Source organism: Puma concolor, chromosome B1 (genome assembly GCF_028749965.1).
Source record: "Puma concolor isolate L17-30 chromosome B1, mPumCon1.1.hap2, whole genome shotgun sequence".
NCBI lineage: Eukaryota > Metazoa > Chordata > Mammalia > Carnivora > Felidae > Puma > Puma concolor.
In genome coordinates, this window is record NC_141670.1 from 77,244,138 (window position 1) to 77,266,499 (window position 22,362).

At 34.3% G+C, this 22,362-nt stretch overlaps 1 protein-coding gene across 2 annotated transcripts in view; it reads left to right on the forward strand.

Moving 5' to 3' along the window:
• The window catches only part of LOC112858054 (lipopolysaccharide-responsive and beige-like anchor protein), a 245,590-nt gene that overhangs the window by 135,715 nt on the left and 87,513 nt on the right, over positions 1 to 22,362 (forward strand). For both annotated transcript variants that reach the window (XM_086704118.1, XM_086704117.1), the window contains exons 14-17: positions 987 to 1,155; positions 6,994 to 7,073; positions 8,674 to 8,736; positions 10,745 to 10,842. In XM_086704118.1, the coding sequence (XP_086560244.1) occupies positions 987 to 1,155; positions 6,994 to 7,073; positions 8,674 to 8,736; positions 10,745 to 10,842 (410 nt within the window). The remainder of the gene's footprint in view (positions 1 to 986; positions 1,156 to 6,993; positions 7,074 to 8,673; positions 8,737 to 10,744; positions 10,843 to 22,362) is intronic.

The following is a 22,362-nucleotide window of genomic DNA, read 5'->3' on the forward strand; positions in this document are numbered from 1 at the left end:
AGACACAGAATCGGAAACAGGCTCCAGGCTCTGAGCCATCAGCCCAGAGCCCGACGCGGGGCTTGAACTCCCGGACCGCGAGATCGTGACCTGGCTGAAGTCGGACGCTTAACCGACTGCGCCACTCAGGCGCCCCATCCTTTTTTTTTTTAAATGTTTATTTATTTTTGAGAGAGAGAGAGAGAGAGAAAGAGCGTGAGCAGAGGAGGGGCAGAGAGAGGGGGACAGAATCTGAAGCAGGCTCCAGGCTCTGCGCTGGCAGCACAGAACCCGATGCGGGACTCGAACTCACAGACTGTGGGATGACCTGAGCCAAAGTTGGATGCTTAACTGTGCCACCCAGGTTCCCCTTTAGAATCCTTTTCTAATTAGAGGATAAAACTGATAAACATGTTGAGAAATTATAATCTTAAGATTATATTCGTAGCAATGAGCTGTTATAACAGAATTCTGTTTTTCTAATAAATATTTCTTAAGGTAGGCTTTACATTTTCTATCCCTTTTGACTTCTGCCTTTCCCCCTTTCAGGTTATTCCTACTTTTTTATTTCTTCTTTGAGTTATTCTAGCTTCTAATTTTCTGCAAAACCAAGAAAATTTCCAGTTTTTTAAAACAACTGTGCATAGTATGAAGAGTAAACTTACTATACAAATAAGTTATATATGCTTATGAGTAAGTGCTAATTAATTAGGAGTTAGTTATTTTCATGGGATAGCTGTAAAAATTTGATATATTTTGGGATGATTACTTTATAATGCTACTATTTAAAGAAGCATTTACTTGGTTTAGTTTTATAAGGAACGTGTGTGTTTATGTGTGTATATATATGCATGCGCCTGTGATTATTGTTACCTTTTAACATGGTAACTTGTTACCATCAAGATCAGCATCTTCATGGAAAAAGTATGGTCCACGCAACTAGCCTGAACATATACTGAGTAAGTATACTGCTTCTTTGATGTAAACTCTTCATTTTGATTCTCTAGGTTCAGTTGACACTCTATACTTACCTGTCCACGGAATTCATTGGTACAGTCAACATATATAATGCCATTCGGAGAGTTGGAACAGTGCTTCTCATCATGCATACACTGAAGTACTACTACTGGGCAGTGAATCCTCAGGATCGAAGTGGTATCACCCCAAAAGGATTAGGTATGTTATCTCAGCCTACATATTTTGTCATGGATTGTTTTTCTTTGTTTTAACCAATAATATATTATTCTTGAAGTTTTTCTGAATATCATCATGGCAAAATTATATTTTAATCTTACTAATAATTTTAATAGTTTGTACTGAATTGTGATTGACAGAGGTTAATAACTCGCTACTTAAAATAAAAACTAGCTACTTTTATAGAAGAATGCTACTGCTGCTTCTATAAGTTGTTTGCAGAGTGTATATTAAGGCACTGAAAATGTGAAGAAATTTTATATTAGCATATGGTGTTGATGCAGAAGCTAATTCTCATAATGAGAATAATTAAAAACCATGTTTTTTGGGAAATGGAGATTTCTTATGGAAGTAGGGGAGTATCTACTTCTAATAAATAATATAATGAACTTATAAAATTTCAGTAATTATTTCCCTGTATAATCAATTAGGAAATTACTGGAAAGATAATATTCATTCATCATGTCAGAAATTTATGGGAAGGATCAAAATAAAAATTTTGATAAATGGTGGATCTTTTGGTTGTAAGTACAACCTACTTTAAATTGGCTGTTGTTGTAAAAGGGTGTTGTTAATCACCTCATATAAATTGGCATTTTTAGTAAAACATGGTGCAAGGATTCAGAATATGGCTCTTGAACCCAGTTTGTCTCTCTCCATTTCCCAGTTTTTCTTTGTTGGCTCTTTTCATGTATTCTCTCCCTTTAGCAGCCACTCCACCTTCACAACCTTAAACCTACAAGTCCAGCAGAAGAGTGTCTGCCTGTATTGAACATTTCCAGCAAAAGTCTTTTGTTGCTCATTGGCTCTGATTGTATCATATGTCCAGTCTATGTGGCAGGTATTTTTCTGATTGCCTGTACATGGGCATGGAAGCCAGTCCCACCTCTGAAATACATGATCTGAGAGCAAGGATGGGTTCAGTACCTTGATAAAAATTGAGAGCTGCTGCTTGAAATCAGGAAATAGATAGATGCTGGAGAGTCACTGTACTTAAATGCTTTGGCTGGCTGTTCAGTGATTTACAAACACAAGGTTTCATATTAGTATGAAGCTTGCTTTATCCATTTCAAAATAAATTCTGCTTATTCTTAGAGAATACACTATGTATAATTTAGAAAGATATGAGTGCACACAGAATTTATATGATCTCTTTAAGGTGGTAAGGTTGTAGCCTATGTAGAGCTAGATCGTAATTTCCTGATGTAGCTGTATCATGTACATGTGCTGAATATTAGTTTTGTATTCTGGCATTTATTTTATAGACTGATTAGTGACCTTGGGGAAGTCTCATACTTCAAGTGAGAGAGCTGAACAGAGTTTGTAATTAATTCTGTTGTAACTCAGTAACTCTCTCCTATTCTTTGTCTAGGAATTGTCATGTGGAAAAAGTTTTAAGCAATTTTCTTCCTATTTTAATTGATCTGTTTGAGGTCATGGTGGTCCTGTGCTTTGGTGGTCTAAGAACTAGCTGTAGATAGTGATTAGTGGCGGGGGGTTGGGGGCGGAATTGCAGAAAATACGGGGCAAACAGGTACCTAACTTTAGGATCTTACAACAATGGAGTTTGGTTTCAAAAGCATTCTACTTGAGGATTATTTGTTTGAGACATGAAAATTGACTTTAATGTGAGCCATGTGTGACCAAGGACTTTTTCAAGAAGAGGAGGAGATGTCAGAGGTAGTCAACATAACATTCCCTTCTAAATGAACCAAACTGTGTTGAGGTGTACTTTAAAAATTTTTTGTATTAGCTTATACAATAGTAACAGTAGAAGTTTATTTCTTACTAAATTCACATATAAAGTTTAGATTTTCCTTTTCTTTTTTCTTTGTAAACTTCTGTTACTGTATTAACATTCTCAGAGTCTTTTAAAGCAAAATATAAGTGCATATTGTTATTGAGTATGAATTTTATTGCCTCATTTTCATGTTTTAGAATTCATTTAACCTTAATCAAAAATAAACTTCTTCATTATAGTTTCAGCATAACCCATTTTGTACCTTTGAAACATTGTATATACAATTGTATGTGAGATTGAATGTCTTTCTAGAAGGCATAAAACTCTTTAAATTGAGGAATAATTGACGAACAGTATTGTATTAGTATCAACATAGTGATTTGATATTTATATACATTACAAAATGGTTACCACAATAGTCTAGTCACCATCTGTCAACATATAAAGTTGTTACAATATTATTAACTATATTCCTTAAACTGAATAGTAAACTCTTTGAATTTATTTTATAATTGGAAAATTGTACCTCTTGATCTATTCATCTATTTTGTCTATCCTGCCATCTTCCTCCCCTCTGGTAATTGTCAGTTTGTTTTCTGTACATATGAGTGTTTTACTTTGTTCATTTGTTTTGTTTTTCAGATTATACATATAAGTGAAATTATCAGTATGTCTTTCTCTGACTTCACTTAGCATAATACTCTTTAGGCCTATCCCTACATGTCACAGTGACAAGTTTTCATTTTTATGGCTGAGTAATATTCCTGAGTGTGTCGTGTTTGTGTGTGTGTGTGTTGTGTGTGTGTGTGTGTGTGTGTGTGTGTGTGTGTGTGATGTGTGTGTGTGTGTGTGTGTGTGTGTGTACTCGCCACATCTTTACCCTTGTATCTGTCTATGGACATTTAGGTTACTTCTGTGTCTTCACTATGGTAAATAATGGTGTGGTTAACATAGGGATGCAAATGTTTTTAAATTCATAGTTTTTTTGGGTAAACACCTAGAAGTGGAATTGCTGGATTGTATGGCAATTCTAATTTTTATATTTTGAGGAATCTCCATACTGTTTTCTATAGTGGCTACACCAGTTTATGTTGTCAACAGTGTGTTAAGGTTATTTTTCTTCACATTCTCACTAATATTTATTACTTCTTGTCTTTTTGATTTTAGCCATTCTGGCAGGTGTGAGTGATGTCTCATTATGGTTTTGATTTGCATTTCCCAGATGGTTAGTGATGTTGGGCATCTTTTCATGTGCCTGTTGGTCATCTGTATGTCCTCTTAGAGATTTTTCTTGTTCTTGAGGTAGGCCTGTTTTGACATAAACTTCCCTTTTGGATCTGCTTTTGCTGCATTTCATAGATATTGGAACATTATATTTTCACTTTCATTTGTCTCAAGGTATTTTCCAATATCCTTTTTGATTTTTTTTTTTTTTTTGGCCCATTGGTTTTTTATTTTTATTTACTTTTAACTTTTTTTTTTTTTTTTTTTTTTTTTGAGAGACAGAGGGTGGGTGGGGAAGGGGCAAAGAGAGAGGGAGAGATACAGAATCTAAAGCAGGCTCCAGGCTCTGTGATGTTACCATAGAGCCTGATGGGTGGCTTGAACTCACAAACCGTGAGATCATGATCTGAGCCGAAGTCAGATGCTTAGCTGACTGAGCCACCCAGGCACCTCTCCCATTGGTTTTTTAGTAACATGTTTTTTGGTCTCTGCATGTATGTGTTTTTTTCTAATTTTATTCTTGTAATTGATTTCTAGTTTCATATCATTTGGTTGGAAAGATGCTTGATCCAATTTCAGTCTTTTTTAAAATTTAATGTATTTTATTTTATTTGAACAATATTTTTTAATGTTTATTTATTTTTGAGAGAGAGAGAGCACGAGTTGGGGAGGGGCAGAGACAGAGAGGGAGACACAGAATCTGAAACAGGCTCCAGGCTCTGAGTTGTTAACACAGAGCCCAATATGGGGCTTGAACTTGGGAACGGTGAGATCATGACCTGAGCCGAAGTCGGACACTCAACCGACTGAGCCACCTAGGTGCCCCTATCTTATTTATTTTTTAAAATGTTTATTCACTTTTGAGAAAGAGAGAGACAGAACATGCTTGGGGGAGAGGCAGAGAGAGAGGGAGACACAGAATCTGAAGCAGGCTCCAGGTTCTGAACTTTCAGCACAGAGCCTGACACGGGGCTTGAACCCACAAACTGCTAGATCATGACCTGAGCTGAAGTCGGAGGCTTAACCAACTGAATCACCCAGGTGCTCCTGCAATTTCAGTCTTCTTAAATTTATTTAAAGAGACTTGTTTTGTGGTCTGTCATGCTAATATTCTAGAGAATGTTTCATGACTTGAGAAGATGTGTCTTGGGTTTTTTGGATGGAATGTTCTGTACATACCTGTTTAGTGTATATGGTCTAATGTGTTATTTAAGGCCAGTGTTTTCTTATTCATATTCTGTCTGGATGATCTATCTATTGATGTAAGGGGAGTGTTAAAATCCCCTACTATTATCGTATTACTGTCAGGTTCTCCCTTTTTGTTTGGTAATGTTTGCTTTATGTATTTAGGTGCTGCAATGTTGGGCACATAAATATTTACAAGTATTATGCCTTCTTGTTGGATTAATCCCTTTATCATTTTGTAATGTGCTTTATCTCTTGTTACAGCTTTTTAAAAAGTCTCTACTGTGTGATATAAGTATTGCCAGTCCAGCTTTTTTTTCATATCTGTTTTCATGGTATATCTTTTCCCATCACTTCACTTTTAGTCTATGTGTATCTTTAGATCTGCAGTGAGTCTTTTGATGGCACATATAGAGGGTCTTGTTTTTTTTTTTTTAGTTTTAAAAAAAAATTTTTTTTTTCAACATTTATTTATTTTTGGGACAGAGAGAGACAGAGCATGAACGGGGGAGGGGCAGAGAGAGAGAGGGAGACAAAGAATCGGAAACAGGCTCCAGGCTCTGAGCCATCAGCCCAGAGCCTGACGCGGGGCTCGAACTCATGGACCGCGAGATCGTGACCTGGCTGAAGTCGGACACTCAACCGACTGCGCCACCCAGGCGCCCCTTTTTTAGTTTTTTTTTTAAATGTTTATTTATTTTTGAGACAGTTAGAGACAGAGTGTGAGCATGGGAGGGGCAGAGAGAGGGGGAGACACAGAAACCGAAGCAGGCTTCAGGCTCTGAGCTGTCAGCGGGGCTCAAACTCACAAACTGCGAGATCATGACCTGAGCTGAAGTCAGATGCTTAACTGAGTGAGCCACCCAGGCCCCCCACCTTTTTTTTTCTTACTCATTCAAATTCAGAGTTATTACTGATACATATTTATTGCTATTTTGTTAAATGACTTACTTTTTTTTTTTTTGTACTTCTCTGTTCCTTTCTTCCTTCTTGCTATTTTTCCTTGTGATTTGATGATTTTGTTTAGTGTTATTTTTGGATTCCTTTCTTTTTGTTTTTTGTGTTTCAAAGGTTTCTTTGTGGTTGCCATGAGCTTCAAATCTAAAAACCTAAGTATATAGAAGTTCATTTTAAGTCGTCATTCCTTAAGTTCAAATGCATTCTAAAAGTATTACATTTTTGCTCCCCTCATCTCCCAATATTTTATAGTTTGATACCATATTTTAAACTTTTTATTTAGTGTATTTCTTAACTGATTATTGTAGATAGAGTTGATTTTACTACTTTGGTCTTTGAGTTTTATACTACCTTTCCAAGTGAGTGATCACCTACCTTTACTATATGTTTGCCTTTACCAGTGTGTTTTTTTTCTTTCTGATAATTTTCTTATTTCTAGTTATGGCCTTTTTTTATTCCTGCCTAAAAAAATCCCTTTAATATTTCTTATAGAGCATGTTTAGTGGTAATGAACTTCTCTACCTTTTGCTCGTCTGGGAAACTCTTTATCTTTTCAGTTCTAAATGATAGTATTGAGGCTTAAGTCCCTTTAGGTGACTCACTTTTATGTTTCTCAAATAAATGTACAGAAACTATTAGGAAAGACAATTTTATTCTTTGCTTTAAGGTCTTTGAAACACTAAGTGTGCATGTATATATTTTTTTTTCCAAAGACGGACCACGACCTAATCAAAAAGAAATATTTTCTCTACGAGCATTCTTATTGATGTTCATTAAGCAGTTAGTGATGAAGGTAAGTTTATTTTTACTTTTACTTTGGCATGTTCTGTATTTTAACTTCTAATTTCACGTAAGATACTGTCTATTTACTCTTTGTTGGATTCCTAGGATTACACATTGGAAAATACTCTGAAAGATACTTTTTTCTATGTTTTTCATTCTTTCTTGTGCACTTATGGATATATATTATTGCAGAATTGGAGATAATTGTAATATATGTTATGAATTTCTGTAGGTGTGCAAGTGGATTTATTCTTTTATTCAGCAAATATTTACTGAGTTTCTGTTTAGTACTTAGTATTATTCTTGGCAGTAGTGATACAGTAGTCAACAAAACTCTTCTAGGAGGTTTCATTTTTAGGGGGCCTCTTGTACCTGACATTCAGGTTTTGAGAAAAAATTTCCCTGTATAAATATACCAGGAAGATATATCAGCCTTTAGAAATGATTGCCTTTGTCCCATTTAATTCTGTTGTAAGTAAAGTAATATTTATTATTTTTAAAGAAGGTGTTTTGCTTTTATAAGATAACAATACATAAATGAATTTTTTGTCAAAATTTTATTCCCTGTTTCCTGTCATCATTTTATTATTTTTTAGAATTTAATATTATGTTACATGGACCAAGCTTTTAGTATATCTTTTAGACTCAGATACCTTATTTCCATTTATAAAAAAATTTATCCCTTGAATTTTGTTTTTAAAAAATTTTTCTAGTGTTTTTTTTTCTAATTCTCTTTTATTAGAAAAATTTTTTTAATGGTTATTTATTTTTGACAGAGAGAGACAGAATGCAAGTAGGGGAGGGTTAGAGAGAGGGAGACACAGAACTTATAGCAGGCTTCGAGCTCTGAGCTGTTAGCACAGAGCCCAACGCGGGGCTCGAACCCATGAACTGTGAGATCATGACCTGAGCCAAAATCAGATGCTTAACCTACTGATCTGCCCAGGGGCCCCCTGTAATTCTCTTTCTCATTGCAGCTTTGTTTTATTGTTAATAAGTTGATAGGATAGGTTGAAAATTTAAATACTGAGTTCATATTTAAAAGTATTGTGTTTTAAACCTCAGGGAAGGTACTACTCAATTTTTAATACCTGATGTTTTAGCTGGTAATTTTAGAAGCTATTCATTTACTTTCCAAATTTAATAGAAAAAAGAAATGGAAAAGTTGTCTTCTGTATTTGATATAGTGGTAGCTGTTGATAGTACTCTTTAACATTAATTATTGTTTTTCTTCAGAATTCTGTAGCTCTGTTGGATAGCTTACCATATATGGTTCTGAAAAGAGGATACTGATGTTATTTCTTTTGACTTTTACCCAGTCTTGATTACTGCATATCTTTTTAATACTTTTTAAAAAAAGTTTTATTTAAGTAATCTCTGCACCCTATGTGAGACTTGAACTCATGACTCTGAGATCAAGAGTCACACACTCTTCTGACTAAGCCAGCCAGGCACCCCTCGCCTAGTACATTTTTTAAATTTAGATTCTATGTGATTATATCTTTGTATATTTATTGCAACTGACCAGGTTGAAAAAATGTTAAAGTATTTCCCTTTTTAAAAAAGTTTTTTATATGTAAGTTTAAGATACTTATGTTATGTTTTTAAAGGATTCTGGAGTAAAGGAAGATGAATTACAGGCCATTCTTAATTACCTACTCACTATGCATGAGGTAACATTTGAATTTTATATTTTGGGATTTTATATTTTGAAGCTGTAGTGTCATTTTTTTTTAAAGTAAAAAAGTTAAAATTATCTTTCATTAATTATATGACTATCATTGGGGGAGTAAATGTATTTAGGAACTAAATCTTAGCAACTTTCATTTAAATAACCTGTGTTATCACAGATGGCTTTGAGAATAATCATGAAAAGCTTTAAAAGGTTTTGAAATTAGATCTTATTGAATGAATAAGAAAGTATGCCAAAGAATACCTTTATTGTATCTCTAAGAACCAGTGTAACATATGGAAAAATAGAATATAAATGTAAAACATGCCAATGTAATCTAATTAAATAATTGGATTAAATATTTTTTAAATAATTAAAATTCGGAATTGATGGAATTTCATGTTAAGCACAGAATTTTAAATGATAATTTACATTTCTATCTTATAATTCATGTCTTGTGCTTTAATAAATATCTGTTATAGTATGAAATAATGTGTTTGTAAATCATTAATAAATGAGAGATATTATTTTGACCTATCTTAATTGAGGTAGAAAAGTAGCTTCAATTTCTTGATTGGATCATATTTGACTAAAATATTAGTGATTGTGCTTTCTTTTTCCTCTTGATTAGGGCATTTTTTTCCTTACTCAGTGTAATAGTTGAAGATTTTTCAACTGAATTTCCTAGTAATGTTTTTGCATATGATTTTGCTTTTTTAAACATCTTTATTTACTTATTTGTTTGTTTATTTGTTTATTTATTATTTATTTATTTAGGGAGTACCTGTGCATGCAAGTGGAGGGAGGGGCACAAAGAGAAGGGGAGAGAGAATCTGCCCTGTCAGTGCAGAGCCTGACATGGGTCTTGATCCAATGAAACGTGATTTTGTTTTTTTATTAATCCTGACTCCCTAAGGGACTGAAGTATTTCATAAAAGAGAAATTGGAAGTCACAGTGATCTTCCCTTTTCTCTTATTTCGTTAATTCAGGAATCTTTCAATTCCTTCAGATGATACTTTTCCCAAGCCTCAGTGCCCTAGCTCTAGATTATCTGCTTAACTTACTGAAAATTAGATATTCAAATAGGTGCCAAAACCAAAGCTCCAGAGCAGTGGGCAAGAACCTATAGACAAGGCAAGAGATAACTAGCTCTTGATAGCTGCTTCCCTTTTCCTCTTTGGGTCATTATTGCCCAAGTTGGTTCTGATAATATGCATACATACTGGAATATTTAACCAAGGATGTATAGGATTTCTTGGAATTTTTTTTGTATTTCACAACTTACATATGCTTCTGTGCTATTCTGTCAATATTATCAAGTTATACTATATACAGTAGTCTTGCTTCAGCAAACATTTATGATCGTCTATATTTTCACTACTGTCAATAAATAATATATGAAAACTGTTCATTTATTTCCTCCAAAGCTTACTGTTGGAACTAGTTTCTTGAGAGGGTCAGTGAATAAAGTGGTCCAGGTGAAAAAAATTGGGAAATGATACATATGTTGTCCCCAACACTGCCACCAGATTGACAACATCTATTACCTTATTAAAGACTGTAATATGTTTTGCTATAAAAAAGAAAACAACCTAGTTTTCGCTTCCCCCAGTTTCTTGATGTATATACCTTCTCTAAAAAAATCCTGTTTGGTCAGATGTTAGTATATCTATAGAATATGTTTTCGGAAATCTTGACACTGTATTATAAGAGGGGTTTTGTTTCTTTGATTAAGAAACTATGTGACTATTTGGTGATGTGTATTTTGAGTTAAACAGATGAATATGTGTATGTTTGTTAAAAACCAGTTTGTTAAAAACAAGTATATATTGCTCAATATATATATATAACAAACTGGTTTGTTAAGAACCAGTTTGTTAAAAACACATATATATTGCTCATATATCTACATATTATTTTAAGTTAGAATTTCTTTTGTTTTGGAAGTATACAGTGTTCAAAAAAGTTATTTTTTCCTTGTTTTAAAAAATTTCTACATTGATTTTAGGACGACAATCTAATGGATGTCCTACAACTGCTTGTTGCATTAATGTCAGAACATCCTAACTCTATGATTCCTGCTTTTGACCAGAGGAATGGATTACGGTAGGAGTTGTATATCAGGGATTTAATTATATTTAATATAAGAGTTTAGTTTGGAAATGATAGAAGATTCTCACATATGGGAAGTACTATTGGATCATGTATTATAAATGAGTTAGGATATAAGACCCGTTTTATGTGTTATGTTTTTTTTTAAGAAATCTTTAATTTTATAGAGGCTGTGTTACTATTTAATTTGTGAAGACTGATCAAATAAATCATGTGAATATTTTGTATGGCTAGTGCTGTTAGACAGGTATTGTAAGATTGAATTCTTTAACAGTGTTATCTTTAGATCCTAGAACAGTAGTACTCATTTGTGGCTCAAGAAAAGATCTCTTTCCTCCCTTTTAAATATCACTACCTTTATACCCAATCCCAAATCATCATTGTATTAATCTACTTGGGCTTCCATAACACAATATCATAGACCGGGTTCCATAAACAACAGAAATTTATTTTCTTACAGTTTTGGAGACTAGAAATTTAAGATCAAGGTATCAGCAGGTATGGTGTCTGGTAAGGGCTCTCTTCTCAAACTGTAGATAGCCACCTTCCCATTGTGTGTTCACATGACCTGTTTATATGTGTATGAAGGAAGAGAAAGAGAGAAAGCTCTCTGGAGGGAGAAAAAAAGCTCTCTTGTCTCTTTTTATAAGGATATTATTTCTGTTGTATCAAGGACCTAACCTTATGACCTCATTTTATCTGAATTACTTCCTTTTAAGCCCCATCTCCAAATATAGCCATACTAGGTATTAAGGCTTTAACATATGAATTGGGAGGTATACATTTAGTCCATAACAACAACAAAACCAGAATACTTTTGTTTTAAATCATTCATTTAATAAAAAGATTTTGGGCCACAAAAGTTTTAAGAACAACTTTGCCAGATGATAAGCTACGGTAACTAATGATCTAGTTACAGTAAATTTCCCACATCAGTTCTCTATTTCAAATATTTTTTTAGTACTTTTCAATGCTCGTTTGCTATTAGAAGATGGCTTTATATGTTATCCTTAAGGGAGTGTATTTTTAGAGTTATCTAGAGAAAAAGAACCAGTTGAGAGAGACAGAGAGATTGACTGATTGATTGACGGTTGATTTTAAGGAGTTGGCCCATGTGATTGTTGAGGCCAGTAGGTCCAAAATTTACATGGTCGGGAGGGGGGCAGGCTGGAGATGTAAGAGCTGATGTTGCAGTTTAAGTCCAAAGGCAATCTGCTGGCAAAATTCCCTCTTTTTTTTAGGGAGGTTAGTTTTTTTTTCTTCTCCTTCTGTTTTAAATGTGTATTTATTTTGAGAGAGAGAGGGAGAGGGAGAGAGATAGAGAGAGAGAGAGAGAGAGAGAGAGAGAGAATCCCACACAGGCTCCACGCTGTCAGCACAGAGTCTGATGCAGGGCTTGATCCCATGAATCATGATATCATGACCCGAGCCAAAATCAAGAGTCGCCAGCTTAACTAAGCCACCCAGGTGTCTGTCTTCTTTTCTATTAAAGGTTTCAATGGGTTGTATGAAGCCCACTCAAATTATGGAGGGTAATCTGCTTTACTCAGAGTCTGTTGATTGAAGTGTCAGAGTAAATGCTTACCTCATAGAAGGATTTGGAAAGTATTTCCTACTCTTCAACTTTTTTGAAGAGTTTGTATAGAGTAATTGTTATTTATTCTTTAAATGTTTGGTAAAATTTACCAGTGAAGTTATTTTTGTGTGAAATTTTCTTCATAGAGAGGTTTTTTGCTACAGTTCCGATTTCCTTAATAAATATAGGGCTGTTTTTTTTTTTTTTTTTTTTACCTATTTTTTCTGTGATGAGCTTTGATAAGTTTCCTTTCTTTTTACATTTTATTTTTTAATGTTTATTTAGTCAGAGAGAGAGAGTGCAAGCAAGGGAGAGGCAGAGAGGGAGAGAATCCCAAGCAGGCTCCATGCTGCCAGTGCACAGCTGGACATTGGGCCCAAACTCATGAACTAGAGATCATGACCTGAGCCTAAATCAAGAGTGGGAACCACCCAGGTGCCCCTGATAAGTTTCTATTGAGAAATTGTCTTTTATCTAAATGGTCAAATTTATTGGTATAGTTTTTCTCTTATTTGCATTTAATTCTCTCTTGAACATGTAGTGATGTGACATCTCTCATTTCTGATACTGATAATTTTTCTTGTTTCAGATCACTCTGACAAGAAGTTGATCAAATTTATTATTGTTTCACTTTTTAAGACTTTTTGAACATAGGCATTTATTATTATAAGTTTCTTCATAAGCACTTTTACTTTAATTACATTTTTATTGTTCAAAATGCTTCTATTTTTCCTTTAATTTCATGTATTATCCATGTGCCTTAAAGAAGTGTGTTCCAGAGATATTTTAATATTTGAATTTTGATTCCATTGTGGCCTGCAAGTATCTTTGTATGCCTTAAAGTCATTTACATTTATTGGGAATTGCTTTATGGTGTACCATACTGGTACCATACCAGTGTATGGTATATATGGCTAAATATTCCATGTGCACTGGAAAAGTATATGTATTCTGATGTTTCTGGATGGAATTGTTTTGTAAATGTCAATTAGGCTGAGTTGGTTGGCAGTGTTCTTCAAATCTATGCTCTTACGCTTTGTTTCTTCTACCATTTATTGAGATGATTATTGAAATATGACTATAATTATGTTTTTTCCATTTTCATTTCTGTGTAGGTTTATTTTTCTTTATGTATTTTTAACTCTGAAGTATGCCTATATTTTAGGATTGTTATTTATGTCTGTTTGGTGAACTGATGCTTTTATAATTATATCATTTTCTTTTGTATCTGTGAACTTATTTTTTCATCTGAAATCTACTTAGTTTGATATTTATATAGCTCTCCAGCTTTCTTTTGCTTTTGGTTTGCGTGGTATATCTTTTTTCCCCTTATACTTTTAATTTACCTATTTCTTTCCTCCTTCCTTCCTTCCTTCCTTCCTTCCTTCCTTCCTTCCTTCCTCCCTCCCTCCCTCCCTCCCTCCCTCCCTCCCTCCCTCCCTCCCTTCCTTCCTTCCTTCCTTCCTTCCTTCCTTCCTTCCTTCCTTCCTCTTTCCTTTTGACAGGGGAGGAGGGTGGGGGAAAGCACAAGTGCGTGTGAGCTGGGGGAGTGGCAGAGAGAGAGGGAGAGAGAATCCCAAGCAGGCTTCAGCTCTGTGAGTGCAGAGCCCTACTCGGGGCTTGAATCTATGAACTGTGAGATCATGACCTGAGCTGAAATCAAGAGCCAGATGCTTAATGGACTGAGCCACCTAGGTGCCCCTATCTGTATCTTTGTATTCAGTTGAATTTCTTTTTTTTATTATTATTTTTTTATTTTTATTTTTAAAAAAAATTTTTTTAACGTTTATTTATTTTTGAGACAGAGAGAGACAGAGCATGAATGGAGGAGGGTCAGAGAGAGGGAGACACAGAATCTGAAACAGGCTCCAGGCTCTGAGCTGTCAGCACAGAACCCGACGCGGGGCTGGAACTCACGGACCGCGAGATCATGACCTGGCTGAAGTCGGCCGCTTAACCGACTGAGCCACCCAGGCGCCCCCAGTTGAATTTCTTATTGACACATTGTGATGGCTAATTTTGTGTTGACATGGTTGAGTCACAGTGCCTAGATAGTTGGTCAAACGTTATTGTGGGTATTTTTGTGAAGGCATTTTTTGGGATAAGATCAATGTTTAAATTGGTGGACTTTGAGAAAAGTAGGTTTCTCATCAGGTCAGTTGAAGGCCTTAATAAGAACAAAGACTCATCTCCCCCAATAAAAATGAACTCTGCCAACAGTATGCCTTTGGACTTTATAACTTTTTTCTCAATCTGCAGAGTATGTGTTTACCCTGCAGATTTTGGATTTATCAAACTTCCGGAATTGTGAGAGCCAATTCCTTAAATCTTTTTGTCTTTCTCTATATACACATTCTGTTGCTTCTTCTTTTGTGGAAACTATTACTAAAACACACAGTATAATTGAATTTTTTAGTTTTGAAAATATATTCTGAGAAACTAAGTCTTCTCATTGTGTTTAGACTACTTACTTTTAACATAATTACTGATAAGGCTTTATTTGCACCTAGCATTTTATTATTTATTTGTCCCAGTATAATTTTTCCCATCTGTTTCTCTTTTCCTGTGTTCCTTGTATTTGAATTCCTTTAGTATTCTTTTAAAAATTAATTTTTGGTTTTATATCTATCTTGGTAATCTTTTTAGTGGTTGCACTAGAGATTTCAGTCTACTTTGAGTTAATATTTTACCTCTTCACATAGAATCTAGAACCATTTCAATTTTATTTGTCCCTTTAACCTCCACAATTGTTTGTTTGTTTGTTTCTTTAACTTTCTTAATGTTTTATTTTTGAGAGGGAGAGGAAGAGAGAGTACGAGCAGGGGAAGGGGCAGAGAGAGAGAGAGAGAGAGAGAGAGAGAGAGAGAATCCAAAACAGGCTCCAGGCTCTGAGCTGTTAGCACAGGGCCTGACGTAGGGCTTGAAACTCGTGAACCACAAGATCATGACCTGAGCCGAAGTCGGATGCTTAACCAACTGAGCCACCCAGGTGCCCTTTCCTCCACTATTGTTTCTTATTACACATAATATATTGCTAGTCTCTCTAGATAATGTTACAGTTTTTATTTACACTTGTTATATGTGTTTTAAAGAATGTAAGGGAAGAAAAATGTTAAAAATTTTTCCATATCTTTACAATTTTATTTATGTATTTATGTATGTATGTATTTATTTATTTATTTTAGAATGGGAGAGCATGAGCAGGGTAGAGGGGCAGAGGGAGAGAGAGAGAGAGAGAGAGGGAGGGAGAGAGAGAGGGAGAAAGAGAATGAATCCTAGTCAGGCTCCATGCTCAGTGCAAAGCCTGATGCAAGGCTCAATCCCCACAACCCTGGGATCATGAACTGAAATCAAGGGTTGGATGCTCAACCAACTGGGTCACCTGGGTGCCCCTCATTTTTCATTCTTGAAGAACTGTATTAGGATTTTTTGTTGAGCATTTTTTTTGGAAATAAATTTTTGAATTATTTTTTCTGAATATAATTTTATTTGGCCTTCATGCAAGGATATTTTTGGTGCATATAGAATTCTGTGTGAAATTTTACTTATTTTAGTGCTTTAAAATATTTTTCCATTGTTTGCTGGTACCCATAGTTTCTAATGAGAAATGTATGGTTATTTCAATGTTTGCTAAGTAAAAGGTACTACGTTTTTGAACTTGCTGTAAAGACATATTCTTTAGCTCCTCTACAGTTTCATTATGCTTTCTTTGTAATTATCACATTTTGATAAGCTTTAGACCCTTATTTTCATACTTCTTGCTTCAGTTATATCTTTTTCCTTTTACTTTGGGTCTCTAGTAATGTGAATATTAGTGCTTTTTATTTCAATCTTCTTTCTTTGTTCTTCATATTTGATACTGTCTATTGAAAAGAAGCTTGCTATGTATGATAAACTTGATCTTTAACTTTATGGAGATTTGTTTTTTATATTTTGATATTAAGCTCATCTCATGAATATTTTATTTTAGATTTGTACATTTCAGTTGTATAATTTTAATATGGTTAATTTTATACTTTTTCTTTTGGTTGGGAACTATTTTCTGATCCTGTTAGATTGTGTTTCCTTTTACCTTCTGGAGTATATTTATAATAGCTCCTTTAATATCTTTGTGTGATAGTTCCAACAATTTGCCCATCTCATCAGCATTTGTTCAGTGTCTTTTCCTGTGAGAAATGATTACATATTCTTGCTTCTTTGTACATTGAGTAACTTTTTAATGTGTCCTAGATGTTGTGAATGTTATCTTTTATAAACTATGTGTTTTGTTAAAATCCTCTAACAAATGTTGATGTTTTGCTTGTTTTAATAAGAAGGGTCAGACTACAAGTTCTACTTATCCTCTGTGTGTAGGGGTTACAGATATCACTCATTTAAAAAACCTGTCTTGTCCTGCTTTGTGTCATTTTTGCACATAATGTACTCAGGAATTAGGTGAAGAATTGGGTGATAATTCAAGTCTTTTTTCAATACAGAAAGATTTTGCTGTTCTGGTCTGTCTGCCCCTTGCAGGTATATCTCTTGGGTTAGCCTTGGGTTTTTATGGGCTTTTACAAAGATTTTGAGGATCTTTCTTTCCCATTTCCTTCTTTTCAGGTCTACACCACACCCTGTGTCCTCCTTCCCTGCACCCCACCACCTGTACAAACCCGTTTTGTTAGTTCCCCTAACCAAAGGACAGTTTTTGTCACATTATTTGCCAGCTGAGCTTCTGACATCCACCTCTGAAATAAAGGCTCACTTTTGGGTCAGATTTAGAAGGGAAAAGTAAAAATTGAGACTCCTTACCTTCATAATGGGTAATTCTCCCAAGTTTTACCTCCTTTACAGCAATGCAACTGCTTTTGTTTAGTACTTAGGAAATTGCTTTTTGCAGTTTTTCTTGTGGTTTTGGTTCTAATATGTAAGACTGAGAGGCTGTTATTAGCTTCACTCCATCTTCATTGAACCAGAACTCCCTGTTATTTTTTTCGTTTTTTAAAAATTATTTTCTGTTTAATGGTTTTATGATATTATATTTCCTTTCTTCTTTGTGGACTTTATTTCTTGTAAGACATGTCTGTTAGTAATGAATTTTCCCAGTCTGTTCATCTGAAAATACTTTTGTTAGTCTTAATTTTTTGATAATAGTTATTCTGGATATAAAATTTTAACAGATAGCTTTCTGTTTGCACTTTGTGATTTAATTGACTTTTGGCCTCTACTATTTTCAATGAGATGTCATCCTTGTATTGTTGTTTTCTTTGGGTTGAGTCCTATTTCTCTTGATGCTTTTAAGCTTTTTTCTTTGTCTTTGATTTTTGACTATTTTGTTTAGTTGTGATCCTCTTTGTTTTTATCCTTTTTTGGTTTATTGAGTTCTTGAATCTGCAAGTTAATGTTTTTCCATCACTTTTTGCCAGATTTTTCCCCATGGTTTCTTCAGAAATTTTTCTTGCCGCTGCCACTGCTTCTCCTCCTCCTTCCTCCTTCCTTCTTCCTCCTTCCTTCTTCTTCCTTCTTCCTCCTTCCTCTTCCTTCTCCTTCTCCTCTGCCTCCTCCTCCTCCTCGTCCTCCTTCTCCTCGTCCTCCTCCTCCTCGTCCTCCTCCTTGTCCTCCTCGTCCTCCTCGTCCTCCTCCTCGTCCTCCTCCTCGTCCTCGTCGTCCTCGTCGTCCTCGTCGTCCTCGTCCTCCTCGTCCTCCTCCTCCTCCTCCTCCTCCTCCTCTGGCACCTGCATTATAGCTATGGTGGAATACTACATTGTCTCACAGCTTTCTAAAAATTCGCTAATTTATCTTCCATCATTTTCTCTTTGTTCTTTGGGCTCACAGATTGTGTCTTAAAGCTCTTAAAGCTCACAGATTCTGTCTTTTGCCATATGAATTTGCTACTGAGTGCCTCTTGTGAATTTTTCATTTTTCTTATTTACTTTTCAACTCTAGATTCTTGTATTTCTTTTTTAAAAAAATTTTTAATTAAATTTTTTAAAAATGTTTATTTTTGAGAGAGAGAGAGACAGAGTATTAGTGGGGTGGGGCAGAGAGAGAGGGAGACACAGAATCTGAAGCAGGCTCCAGGTTTCAGCACAGAGCCCCACGCAAGGCTCGAACCCATGAACTGTGAAATCATGACCTTGAGCTGAAGTCTGGTGTTTAACCAACTGAGCCGCCCAGGGGCACCCTCCCCCAACAATTTTTCTTAATGTTTATTTTACTTTTGCAAGAGAGGCATGTACGCAAGTGGGTGAGGGAGAGAGATGGAGGGAGACACAGAATCTGAAGCAGGTTCCAGGCTCTGAGCTGTCAGCACAGAGCCCTATGCAGGGATTGAATTCACGAACCCATGAGAACCTGATCTGAGTGGATGTTGGACGCTTAACTAGCTGAGTCACCCAGGGGCCATGTGGTGCTTTTTTATAGTTTATTGAAATTTCCTAATTGTTTACTTATTGTTAACCTGGTTTTCTTGTAACTCTTGATTTTCTTACCTCAGTGTGTAGTAATTTCTCAAGAATTAATGCCTCTCAATTTGTTGTTTTGTTGGTTGAATGGTTGCATGTGAAAGTGTTGTTTAATTTTATTTCTGTCTTTTTTTGTGGAGGGACATGCTGACTTCCACGTTGGCATTAACGGAAGTCATTCTTGCTTTTTTTTTTTTTTTTTAATAGCATGCTTTAAATTTTGGTACTTTCCCAGTCTTTTACTTATTGTGAACAACTGAAAAATATGTAAATTGGACTAATATATGGAAATGTGAATAATTAGTCCTGTCTATATATGGTTCAACTACTTTTAAAAAACACTGAATAAAGAGATGTATTGAATATATTAGTTAGAGAAAACGGAATTAATTTGGGAATGATGGGTAGGTAGTTCCTTTAAATCTAATTGGGAGTTCTGTGGAAATAATTTTTGGGTCCAAAATTCAGTATGAGATTGTGTAAATTGTAGATTTTCTTTGTCTTTTTTGTCTGTCTGTCTGTCTGTCTGTCTGCCTGTCTGTTGTTCTTTCTATCTTTCTGTTCTTCTTTTTTGAGCTCTTTCTTTTTTAACTTCTTTCTTAATTTCTTTCATGATTTAAAGAGACAGAATTCAAATGGAGCATTGATATATAATTTCATTATCTGTTTATGGTCACATTGCTGCCTAAAATATATTACCGTAAGTTTTAAAGGCCAACATGCAAAGGGCGCAGATATATTTAGTGAAGCTTTCATACTAACTGAAAGTCAAATGGAGTGTGACATAGACTCAAATTGAAAAAAATGGAGAAAATTGGAGGGAAGATAGTCTTTCCTGATGCAAGATAATACAGGTATGCCACACTGCATAATAGAAGTCAGTAGCATTTCTAAATTTTAAGTGGCAATTTAATTTCCATTAAATGACATAAACTTTCTCATTTATTTGTTAAATATAAATTCTTTTTCACCATCACATCATTTAGACGTTATTTCCGACACATATTCTTCCTATGTGTTCTGATGCAGTGTCACTCCCTTCATAAACTGTTTACAGCACTTCATTCCCTGTTTAAATTTTAAGTATCAAATTTTTGATTTTTGAGTCTCATGAGCTTTAATCATATATTTTTATGTCTGTGAACAGATTGAAATAATTTGTTACTTTTCAAATTACTTTTTGGTGTTTCTATTACCTGAATATTTTCTTCATTGAAACTGCTATAGTGTACATGCCATAGTACATTTCAATTCAGAAAAAAGATATATATGTGTGTGCATATATACATCATATATATAATGTCCGTGTGTATTTTATTATATGATTATATGTATGGTCAGAGTAAAATAGATTATATGAAAACATTCCCCAATTTTAATAGTGCTTCTTATGGATTAATTTTATCATCTTTTTCTACTTTTGTTTCTATTTCCAGTAGAGAAATGTATATATATTTACAAATTTTTTAATAGTTAGAAAAATATATAAATGTCATTGAAATGGTACAGGATTTTCCTGCTCTAATGTGAAGAATGGTTTTTGTGTTAAATAGGGACTAAACTTTGATCAGAAAGCAAAATATGCTCGCTTTGGTTTTTCAAAGTTTAGTGGTTCTGTTTAGTAGATATATAAACTAATTGGATTCTGCTTTAGTGAAAAATACTCAACACTTAAAAAATTACTTTAGGATAAATATTAGGTAATGGATCTTATTCTATTAATTTTGGTCTTCTCATGTGATTAATACTAATAAAAATTTGAAAGTAATTATAGTTTTATCTAGAGTTCATCTTCTGGTGAAATCATTGTAATTTTAACCAAAGATTATTTAAGTTAAGCTATAGCATTCATAGATTAATTCTATGTTAAAATATCTTTGAGTGTTGTGGTTTTTAAACTGCTATTAAGCTTATGTTAATATTTCTTTTACAAATAATTCAATTTTTATTTACTTAATTTAAATCATAGAAGGAAAACTTTTATAAACATAATAGTGTTGTCCCAGTAATTGAATGTTATAGTTTTTTAAATACAATTTGAATTAAAAATAACCAGTTTCACATCTCATTTTATGAGATTACAATGTTTATGGACCTAGATGCTTTTAATTAATATTTTAATAGAAACAAAGTTCTTTTCACATATTTCATTTCTGTCAGCTACTAGAGGATCAAGGTCTTTACTTTTTGTTCATAGTTATGTTTTTTCAGACTTAGTTATTGAAGACAAATTTTTTTAATGTTTACATTAAACATCAGAGTGTGAGCGGGGAAGGGGCAGAGAGAGGGAAACACAGAATCCAAAGTGGGCTCCAGGTTCTGAGCTGTCAGCACAGAGCCTGATGCGAGGCTTGAACTCATGAACCGTGAGATCATGACCTGAGCCAAAGTCGGATGCTTAACCAACTGAGCCACCAAGGTGCCCCATTTCAGACTTAGTTATTAAGCATTAAAATTTTTATCTAGGAGGATAGTTGAAAATCTTAGTATTTTAAAATAATCATAAACTTTTCAGATTTTTTCTAAATGTTTATGAGAGAGGAAATGGTATAATGAATTAATTGAATGTTTTTTTTTTTAACTCAAATTGTGTATGATACTCAAATTTTTCTGTACTTTGTTTATGTTCAAATCAGTGGTCTGTTGGCTGAATGCCCTCGGAGATTATTTAAAAACTTAGATTATTATGTAAATTTTGAGAATTGATCATGAAATTTGTTTTAGATGTCATTTATGTTTCAGTCTTTTGCTTTTTATTTTTTATTATCATTCATTACCTGTTGTCATTATCATTCATTTTCCTGTTCCTTTGCTTTCCATGGTGAGAATTATTTACGGATTTAAATTATGTGTTACCACTGAACAGTGCTTTCTTTGTATTGATCTTAAATGTGGTAACTTCCAAAGGGCATTGTTAAGTCTGCAGTAGAGGAAAAAATAGTGACTCAGAACCAGCTTTATGCTATACAATTTGCATAAGTACATTTATGGGTGTAGTATAAATCACCATATTTTCTAAATGTTTTAATTTGTTCTCACTTTTTGGTTTTCATTAAAAGGAACAATAACTAGTAGAGATAAGCAAGTTTTTCTCAAAGACTTTCTTTTTTGGAAGAGTTGTAAAATTTAGAGGGACGTATAGAGGTTTCCCATATACTCTCCTGTCCCCACACATGTATACTCTTCCTTATTATCAACACACCCATTAGAATTTACAGTTGGTGAACCTACATTTACACATTATAATCATCCAAAGTCCATAGTTTACATTATGCTTCACTGTTGGTATTGTACATTCTGTGGATTTGGACAACTGTATAATGGCATGTATCTGTCATTTGGTTATCATACAGAGTATTTTCATTGCTCTAAAAATCCTCTGTGCTCTGCCTGTTCATTCCTTCCACACCTACCCCCCAATCTTTGGCTCCCACTGACCTTTTTACTATGTCCATAGTTTTGCCTTTTCCAGAATAACATATGTTTGGAATCATACAG